This window comes from Phalangium opilio, unplaced genomic scaffold (assembly GCF_054372755.1).
Source record: "Phalangium opilio isolate 3A_F unplaced genomic scaffold, DU_Popi_V2 ptg000042l_1, whole genome shotgun sequence".
Lineage (NCBI taxonomy): Eukaryota > Metazoa > Arthropoda > Arachnida > Opiliones > Phalangiidae > Phalangium > Phalangium opilio.
The window spans coordinates 7,152,451-7,162,824 of record NW_028324166.1 but is presented as its reverse complement, the minus strand read 5'-3'; the positions used below and the strand labels follow the sequence as shown (position 1 = coordinate 7,162,824).

General features: G+C 37.4%; 1 protein-coding gene across 1 annotated transcript; it reads right to left on the bottom strand.

The window, feature by feature from the left end:
- Positions 1-3,254: 3,254 nt before the first annotated feature.
- Positions 3,255-7,312, bottom strand: LOC149678780 (uncharacterized). Its single transcript, XM_089836729.1, has 6 exons — positions 7,218-7,312; positions 7,090-7,156; positions 5,760-5,924; positions 5,430-5,571; positions 4,278-4,844; positions 3,255-3,841 (listed from the first exon to the last, which is right to left on the bottom strand). Exons 1-5 carry the CDS (start codon positions 7,253-7,255, stop codon positions 4,552-4,554), a joined length of 705 nt encoding a protein of 234 aa, XP_089692855.1. The 5' UTR covers positions 7,256-7,312; the 3' UTR covers positions 3,255-3,841; positions 4,278-4,551.
- Between the last annotated feature and the right edge of the window lie 3,062 nt (positions 7,313-10,374).

Below are 10,374 nucleotides of genomic sequence, written 5' to 3'. Positions count from 1 at the left end.
TATGAATTTCCTCAAATCAACTTTCTTTAATTTTTTATCAGACTTAAAGTATTTATGTTGGAATGGGATCTGGCGAGATGGTATCGTCCCTTTCAACCGAATTCCCAATGGACCGAAATCCCATTCGACCGAATATCCCGCAATGATTTTAGATTTCCAGCCCAATGGCTATATTCCCGATGGACCGAAATCCCAATCGTCCGAATATGTCCCTAAAAAAATACATGAATATAACTTGAAACACATTGGTCGTCAGCGATTCGGTGGTGTAGTGGAAACGATGTTGGACTGCGAAGCGATAGGTTGTACGTTCGAATCTCCGAAAGGTAAGTTAATAATATTAAAAGTAAATGTTTCGTGATACTAATTAAAACGCTCACTTTCATTCCTTTCAAGGCAAGAGATATATAGAATTAATAAAAATAAATAATAAACAAATTGTGCTTATAATGAAGTACAGTCTTAATGGTAGTCTTTAAGTTTTAAATTTCAATATTTTGGTTTCGGGTGGGTTAGGTTAGGTTAGGTTTGGTTCCAATAATTCGTTGACACCTTTTCCAAAATATGCTCCTTTTAATTAGCTACCACCTTTTCCAAAACATTCTATTAATTAGCAGCCACCTTTTCCAAAAGATCTTCCTATTAATTAGCTGCCACCTTTTCCAAAATATTCTCCTATTAATTAGCTGCAACCTTTTCCAAAACATTCTCCTACTAATTAGCTGCCACATTTTCCAAATTATTCTCCTTTTAATTAGCTACCACCTTTTACAAAACATTCTATTAATTAGCTGCCACATTTTCCAATATATTCTCCTTTTAATTAGCTACCAACTTTTCTAAAATATTCTCCTATTAATTAGCTGCCACCTTTTCCAAAAGATTTTCCTATTAATTAAAAATATATTTAATGCAAAACCATACAGTATGTCTTCTTCCAGTTCAATTGAATTTCGGTCCAATGGGACTATAGTAAAATCGCACCTTTTGGCTACGTTCGGTCGAATGGGACACCACAAAAAAGCCGTTCTGTCGAATGGGAATTCGGTTCAATGGGACCAAAGCGTAGAGATGGCCCCGAACTAAACAAGTCATGCAAATTATATACTTTACATTAAAATTTTATGTTTTTCTTTAAAATTGTGTCATCTTATAACCAAAAGCGCATAGATAACCAGAAAGTGAAGAACGAGAAGCCTAAACCGCAACGTGAAAAATGAGTTCCCCCATAGTCGATTCAAGATTTCCGTCCCCCTTACAGAGCGACGGGAAGAGTTGGTCTTATGCCGCGGCGGAGAGTTAGTTTCGCGTAGTTTTACACAAGGTACATGCGTAAGTTGGCTCGAAAATATAGTTCACTTATTTCTTTATTTTCATGTCGTCTGCTATAGTTTAATTCCAAGGCTTAATATAATCTAGTCATTAAGGTAGTCGGGAATCGGCACATTTGTCAAAATGTCAGATTTGAATTTAGCAAACATTTTAGAAAGCTACGAAAAGGATGACTTTTTCCTGATTGATAAAGACGGAAAACTTAAAGGTGCAATAGAATGCATGAAAAACAATATCAAAATTCAACTTAACGAAACTTGAAAATTTCACGACGATTGAGCCGAAAGAGCGCTAAAGAACAACCGTTAAGCCTAGTTAAGCAGCCGATTTCTCAATAGTATTCCCCACTATCCCCAGGAGCCGCTACCATCGCGAACTACTTTCCGCTTGTCACGTGACATTAACGATGACCTAATATATCTCTGATTCGATTGGTAGTTGAAAACGAGGCTCACCAACCACCCATTTATGTCCCCCTTGCTTCTCATTTTACACGAATACCGTTGCTAAAGGCTGGAAAGGTTTAATGTTCTTCACTTTCTGATCTATGCGCTTTTGTTATAACCAATTTCATTACAATTACATAGGGTGTTTATGCGTTTGTTTACAAGATTATATTTCTGAGGTATCTTCAACGTATGCTGATCGCATCATACACAAAGTATTTGATTAAAGCGTTCATGGAGTTTATATATAGATATTTTAGTTATATCTATGGATACTACGGATTAAAAACCTCAATATTGAATTTGATAAAATCAAGCATTATCAATGACATTAATGACAATCTTGAGCGTGATTGGGAGGCCTCCAACGAACGGTAAACAGCTAATTATGCAGACATTCTGTGACCAAGGGTCTCCTCTAATAGACGGTTTGAACGTCCATGTTTGAGTTACGGTCACCGCATGGACAAATATTAATTATAACGTATTTTGATTTCCCAACTAGGCCATAAAGCTGGCAACCAAATATGCGTTACACCCAGGGGGTAAAAGTCATATTGGTTTTTTTGCCTAACGGGCGTCTTTGTATTTCTACAAAGGCGACTTAAATTGTATGTCATGTTACTAAGTGCTACATTATTTTTTTATTATTCTATTTTTAATATTCTTTTCCATTTTATATATTCTTTTCCATTTTAAATATTCTTTTAAACAAATTAGAATAACTCGTAATAATTAAAACTACATCTTTATCATAAAAATTAGTTAAATTTGTGTTTCTGTCGAGGTTAGAAACTTAGTTTCGGCGAAGACAGCGACTAGATAAAATACTATTAAATAAAATGGATATGGTTCGAAAGTTATTATTAAAACGTCAGAACGGTCTGATAGATACAGGGAAAGCTTTTATTTATTTAACTGCATGTTTTCTACAGTACCATGAAAAGCTTGAATAAATATATTTATTTGAGAACTCAGATCATGCAGGATGTAAAAAGGTCAATTTTAAGCGATTTTAAGTCGAAAATTTTCGATAACACTTTACCGACCGAGCTATCGTTTACAAGTTATGATTTAAGTGTTTTACAGATTGTCGCGTCCTCCTAGAATTTAGGAATTAATGAACTAGATGGCGCCACTAATTAATGTAAACATAAACACACCCCCTTAGAAAGGTATATAAACCTCACCCCTTGATTAGATAAGGCATTCGAGTACCGGGCACGCGACTCTACAACTTCGGACTATGGACTACTGGACTCTAATACGTACGGGTATTAACTAGTAAACTCGCGCTAGTGTTATTTTAGTATATATTTTAATTGTTATCTAATAAACTATAATTATTGCACATTCGCCTAATTATTCACGTTTATCAGTACATAACACAGATTAACTCCTAAATTTAAGCATAGAAAAGACAGTTCTAATGGGAAATTTTCTTCTCAAAAACGGCTTTTGAGTCCACTAAACGTCTCTACTTTTTGGAACACCTTGTGCAATGTGTAGTCAATATTCATATATCAATAATTTGAAAATATTGCAAAAATTTCATCATAAAATATTTTTGTCCGCAAACAGGTAATGTTTATAAATATCTCACGTTTACAATCTTAATTGTCTTTAATAGTGAAATCCTTCAATATATGAACCTTCAGTCGGTGAAATTTCCACTGATCTTATTCATTGTGAGTAATTAAAACCTGTTCGTGCCTATGATAATTAATCTATGAAGAGCGGAGTTCAAAAATTATGTTCGGCAGGTTATCAACTAGTGATACATTAGATTGTAAAGGTTAACTTTATGGGTGTCTCGTCTTAAAGCGTGTCTTTTCGGCTTTGACTTCTTCAACAACATCAGAAGTGTAAATATGTTTTCCGAAATCAGAGCCAATAAGGCGATCGTGTTTCCCACGAAGTAGATCAAAAGGAGGCTTTCGATTTCCTTGACAGATATCGAAGAAAAGTCATCTTGGGGCTTTCTCCAATGAAGAACATCGATGGAGTAGCGAGATTTGTAGAAAAGGAAGAATGCGAGTTCATTTTCGGCAAATAACTCAACCCTGAGGGAAAAAAATGTTCGGCCTATAATGGTTTCTATAAGCATCAAGGTTCATTTGGGTGTAATTAGCGACGAAGCCAGTCGCTAAATGCAATGGTGTTTTTAGGTTTTATTTTCTTTTTCCCAGCATAAAAAACTACCAAAAACCAATAACTAAAAATCTTAAATTTTGAAAAATTTAAATGCAAAAATAATTTATATTTAAAGATAGTTTTAGGTATTTATCGTTTCAACTTCAGAAGTAATATTTAGTAATATATATATATATATTTAGTAATATATTTAGTAAACGGTAATTTTTTTTGAATGGCAATTAGTACAATTCACGCAATAGCTAAATATAATAAACGAAAAAACGTGATAAAACACACTGGGATGTGTTTTTTTTTCTTCTAATTACTCAGATGTTTTTCTGACTAAAAATTGAAGTTTCTTACATTCTGTTGACGTTTTCCATGTACTTTGATCGCGAGAAATTGTTGGAAACAGCGAAAACCATGAGGTTATTTTCTATTGAAGGCGACAAGTAGTATTTTTCGGCGTATTGCATTTTCTCGCTCATTACTGTGTTTTCCAAGAGCATTAGTTGAAGGATAAGTGTCGACATGACCATAAACTTTCTATCACGTCCTTTGGCTTTCGCAATATCTACGAACTCTTCTCCCACAACTGCACTCTCTACAGAGAGCATGGACGTGGCAGGAATCCCATTCAATAGTTTCCCGTATCGCTCCTCGTTGGACCTTGCCTAGATATGCAAATTATTAATATAACGACCCTTACCTTTCTGAGTAAGGAAGTGAATTCGTCAGAACTTTCCCAGAAGAAGACGTTATGGAAATCCTGTTTGACGAGTTGGTCAATGGTGTCCACTGTATCGTAGACTTTCTCTGTGAAATCCGACTTCAAGCTGCCTGATATTTCGAAGAAAATGAAACTGGTCGCGATCAACCAGGACATAGCAGTCATTCGCCACGTGATCGCTTTTTCAACCGACATGAACGCTGTGAAGTTATTTTTGTGATAAATCTCGTTACTTTTAATTAAGCTTAGTTCCCATTTGACCGAAAACAGGACCGAAACACTGCGTAAGTACCTCTGCGGTAAAACATCTACCGCAGAACGCGACCGAAACAGCTTTTGGTCGGACAGAATAGGTTTTCCATTTTTTACGCAGAGGTCGGCGTTAATTTTTTTTAACTCGCCAGTCGCCATTGCCACATTTGTATGTTATAAACTTTTAAGTTTGTACTCTCTAACCAGATTAGATCGCTATTGCTTTGTTTGTATGTTAAAGTTTGAATCTCTCTGAAGTGCTTTGGTAAAAGTAAGCTCCCTAATTAAAATACCATCAAGAAAAAAAATCGAAGATCAAGGCTTAAGTTCTTGTGGCTCCGAGTCCCAATTCCAAATCGTGCCACGTGACTACCGGTCGACCGCCGTTTTCCGTCGGAATTCGGTCGTATGTGTGAACTGAACTAAAATTTTGCCGTCGAAGGCCTGCGTAAAAGTAAATTTTTTGACGCAGCGCTAAAGTTCTTGGTCGTTATTTTCGGTCAAGTGGGACCCTAGCTTTAGAAATATCTTACGTTCGTAGAAGAAAATCAGACAGTTTTTCCATAGCATATCAATGAGAGTAAAGATGAACGTGCGGCCATTTTGTTTCCTGGGAGTGGCCAAAGCCAAGATGATTGACACCGCCAATAGACTCGTCATCCAAACTAAGGCGAACTGCATTTTAGGGCGAGGATCGTGAGACCATGTGGGTTAATATCACACATGATTTTAACTATCGTTGGTGCAAATCTTATTGTACAGTGCACGATTTTTACCCGATTTTTAGGACGTTTCTCTTTATTACTTGCTTAAACATTTAACCCATAAAAATTCGTTTGCCATATAATATTGAATATTATTACCTGTCCTTCCATGCTGAGAAAAGACAGAGATGGTTTCTTTGTCATTTCCGGGACTGAAGAGAGGATGACGGTGGCCACAGAGTCATATGCGCCTGTCAGTCTTGCCTTCATTTGAGGAGAACCGAAATTCTCAGCTTGAAGAGGAAACAACAAGAGGTCCATCGTCTGTAAAATCACAAGTTGTCGTTCTTTAACGAGCGCTTTGTCTTTCCCGGTTCTTATTACGTGAAAGTTCTCTATAGAGAAAACAGTTTTTTCCCCCAGTGTGGTCATCTAATAACAGTATTTGAAAGAACGCGTAATATCAGAAGCCGATTAGGCTTTGCACATGAAGTACGTAACATGTGCCTGGGGAAGCTACACGATATTCTCTAAGCTCCTAGGAAAGAACCTCCCCTTAGGCCGAGGGAAATAGTTCAGTAACGCGGCTCCTTCGGATCCATGCGATCCTTCCGCCTTAAGAACCGATTTACCAGGTAAATTAATTCGGAAACTACTATAAAGACTGAGCAGATTGTCTAAAATATTCTTTAGATAAAACTATTCACAATACCAAAGATTATTTGGGAGTAAGGAACGAAGATCTTATCAATCTGGGTAGCTTTTGCTTGGACTATTTAAGTCGCCGTGTATATGTTTTTTTACGAGGAATGTTTTCTGTTCTCGCGGCTACGGCGAGCCCAGCCGTCGGCGGCTCGGGAATCGGGATACCGGCGATACCTAGCCAAGGCGTAGTGTACTTTTCGAGTCTACTATTATTCGCAGAGCTATTTTTCTCTTGCAATTAAAAAAACTCTTATAATATTTAGTTGACTTATTAAGTGACTCGGAAATGTTCGGAATTTAAGCTTTAAAACGTTGAATATATTATAAAGACTACCGAACAATACCGCAAATTTGCCCTCCGAGCTTCCCCTTTAGGTCGACGGCTAAGTCGAGTCAAGGTCCCATGCAAGAAAATAGTAATAGTCGTAGCCGATTTGCCTGGCATTAAAGAGGTTATCTACGGTTAGGGGGCTCATGATTGGTTAAAAGCTTTTTTGTTCGTCTGCTTAGTTTTTACTTCGGGAATATCATGAAATCCATGGCCAAAGCTATAGAAAAGTGAGACTTTCGTACTTTATGTGTGAAGCATAATCCGCTTTTGGTAATATTTAATTACAATCATTGCATTTACAGTTTTTTAAGATCCAAGATAATCAGCTTAATGCTATTGATGCATAAGCGCAGTTTTATTTAATGGTAAATCATTCGTTGCGTTTAAATTCCCTTGGGTTATGTTAGCTTAAAACGGAAACACGGTACTACTGCGTTTAAAGAGATTTTTCACCTCTGGTAAGTCGCCCTCTTCACGAAACGTATCGACATCCTCTTGTGGAAGAGGAACCAAATCAAGGCTTAATAGAAACAGAAAAATGTTAGCATTCAGGATTTTAATTAACTTCAACTGGAGTTTACCTTAAATTGAACCTTTTCCTGTAACACTCTTTCTGCATATCGTAAAATTCAATGGCGGATTCTAAAGCCTCCGTTTCCTAGGGCAGAAAAATGCACTTATAGAAATGTGGCTGTCGATAAAGAATATTTAATTTTGCAAATACCTCTATGAACCCAAACCTTAGATCATACATGTCTATGAAGGCTGATGTTTCTAACTAGTGTTTGAAGAGAATGAGAAATGCTAATCAAGAAGCTTTCTTTACTAAACCTAAAACCATAAATCCCATCTATAATAGTTTGGCAACCATTGTCCTAAATGTTAGTGAAAGGTACCGAAGTTATACCATACTAAAATCCTTCAAATATTTCTTGGTACCATTTTCTAAGGTGGCTCCGAAATCCCTTATTGGAAAAATAACATCCTAGGTAAAGCGGTGTTGGTTGGGCGTTCATGAAAAAGTTAGTTATGATATAAATATGGGTAGGTGTTTATTGTTATCAACGTTAAACGTTTAACACGCTCTGTCCAAATTAGTCTCTTACAATATTAATATGGAATCAGAGAGAATTTATAATAGGGAGTGGAAACTGAGGAATATTACGTAGCTCAAAAATCACGTGATCAACAGAACTGGCCAGGTCTATTTCCGGACTATTTTATGTGGCCCCTCCCTCTAGGGTGGGTCTAGAATGTTGCGGGAGGGTCTAGGGGAGATGGACACTACCTTTTTAGGGAAAGGGAAACGTCTGACTTAAAATGACTCGAAAGCGCCAGTCGCACTCGAAATCGCGAACCCATATTGGGTAATTGTACAACCGATAGTGATTGATGACAAACTTTAAAATTAAAGGAGAGTCATGTGACCGGAAATTTACCTGGCCAGTTTTAGCGTCGCAGCCTACTTGTTTGAGCTACATTGTATTTAGCACTGTCAAGGGCAAGAGGTTCCGCTCCCTATTATAAATTTTCTCTGATGGAATCGAAATAAATTGTATTCAAACTACTACTTCAATTGAAACTATAATTTGTTCAAGGATATGGATAAATACTAACGTTTTATGGATTCCCAACTAGGCCCAAAAGCTGGCCACCAAATACGCGTTACACCCGCGGATGTGAGAGAGCTCTAAATCGATTCAAAAGAAGCTAGGTCACATGGAGAATTGTAACTATATTTCTCTGGAAAATCCTTCACGGAGGGTTTGAAATTTCGCCCATACGCAGAGAGAAAAAATTAATTTATCTCTCACTCACAAGATTATGTGGTTACAAGTCACATTTCTTTCTCCGTCGAACGGGTGACTAAGCGATTATGATAGAGTGAAGTGAATATTCTTACCTCAATTATTCCCATCCGCTTATTTTTCTTGTTGACTGATTTTTCAAGTATAAAGAGCTCGATTTTTCGAATATTATTCAACACGGGAAAGAAACATTTTGGTTCTATTCGGTGTTTGGTATTTTACCCTAAACCCCGCGACGCGCCAACAGTTGGCACGGTCTAATAATTACTGAAGACTTCGAGTCAACTATTTACGCAAAGTTGATATTTAGCCTTCTTTATTTACTGCAAATTATACTTTGCGCGTTCATTTGCCAATTAGAACGTTAATTGTTTCCCGCATTGTGGGTAAAAAAACGATCAGACATTAATCTAGCTTAAAGCATGGTTTTCACTAGACCGAAAAAACTACTTGGCGGCTGGACGTAAAACGTAAGATTTGTTTTTTACTTTGTCGCCCAGCGTTATCCTCCCCCGCAAATAATGGAACCAAGGCTTACCAGGTAAACTGAATATTGCACCAATTGCGGTCCATATAGAGCTATTTCAGTGGGGGAAAAATTTCGTCTGCTACGAAAATTGGGCCTGCCTTTGAGTGTAGAGGGCGGCCATTTTGTGAGGGTTTCTCTATGGGCAAATAGCATTGGTGACGTAGCCATTACCCCCTCTGAAATAGCTCTATATTGTCTTTTTTGTCTTTGTAATATTTATGTCCCATCTCATAAAGATATGGATGGTTCCGAAACTCTTCAATAAAACTTTCGGCATTGAACTTCGGCATTTTCAGGGATTTGCACTAGTAACTGGCTCGATTTGGAACTAAATAAATAAAAACATGGTGGACCGCAGACGTCCTCTTCTGAACACGCGTGGTCGAAAATGACGTCACGACTTAAGCTTATTTCTGATTGGCTCGCGCAGAGCGTTAACGTTGAATGCGGCCGTAAAAATAGAAAGCTAATATCACCACACTCAACGTAATTTCACTCCAGCGTAACTACGTTGTTTTCGGTTGTCGCTTGACGTCGGGCGTAAAGTCGCGTTTTACGCCAAGTGAAAACCATGCTTAAATCGACCGGAATTTATGCAGAGCTTGAAAGTTTCTTGGAAAAACTTACTTGTTGTAGTTAATGCTTGCTTCTGGTAAAAATTGCTTTATTTTCGGCTTTTGCAGGCAAGCGAAACATTCGTCCGATAAGCGTTAAATTAAATCGACCCGACTTAACGCGAGGACAGCGGCTCATAAAGCTTTCTTTCAAAGTTCGCACTAAATTAACTTAAGTTTCAAAAGATTATATAGCTTGGGCATTTTTAACTTCACTTACCTCAATTTCCACTTGACAATGCTTTAGCTACTTTTACAATCCACGCGTATTTTGTAACGCCACGACGAAACGAGCAGACGACTAGTAACGGAGGGAATCGCTACGGAAAATAATTATCCAGTTCGCTTTATGTCTGATTACAGCAAAAGCCATCTTTCGTTATGGGGACGTAATCTTTAGGTTATTGAATCCCTCGTACACGCATGGGCAAATTGTAATATAATGTTAGCAATGGTTAATGTTGTATATTTGAGATAATTACCTGTAGATGTTATTTTTTATTGTTTTATCTTTTATATCGATACTAGTTTTTACCCGCGGCGTCGCTCGCGTGTAATAAGAACTTCCATCAAAATGATACAAAGATTGGGCAATGACTAATATTTTTGTAGCACCCAAGGAGCGAAGGCACTCGGCGTTGTCCGTCAGCCCGTCGGGACATTTTTTATATACTTTTCACGCGGACATTATTCCATAAAGAAGCGTTTTTAAATTTCTGGCCGCCATTTAAAAAGATGGCAACAAATCGAACCCAAAAGACCATTCAGCCCGTCTATAGGTTAAAGG

What these genes read in the sequence shown, in the direction of transcription:
- LOC149678780 (XM_089836729.1), bottom strand. Translation starts at nt 7,255, where the DNA reads ATGCAGAAAGAGTGTTACAGGAAAAGGTTCAATTTAAG. An exon ending in AGGAAAAGGTTCAATTTAAG is followed by an intron (nt 7,157 to 7,217) that starts GTAAACTCCAGT and finishes GTTTCTATTAAG; the next exon opens with CCTTGATTTGGTTCCTCTTC. An exon ending in AAGAGGGCGACTTACCAGAG is followed by an intron (nt 5,925 to 7,089) that starts GTGAAAAATCTC and finishes GTGATTTTACAG; the next exon opens with ACGATGGACCTCTTGTTGTT.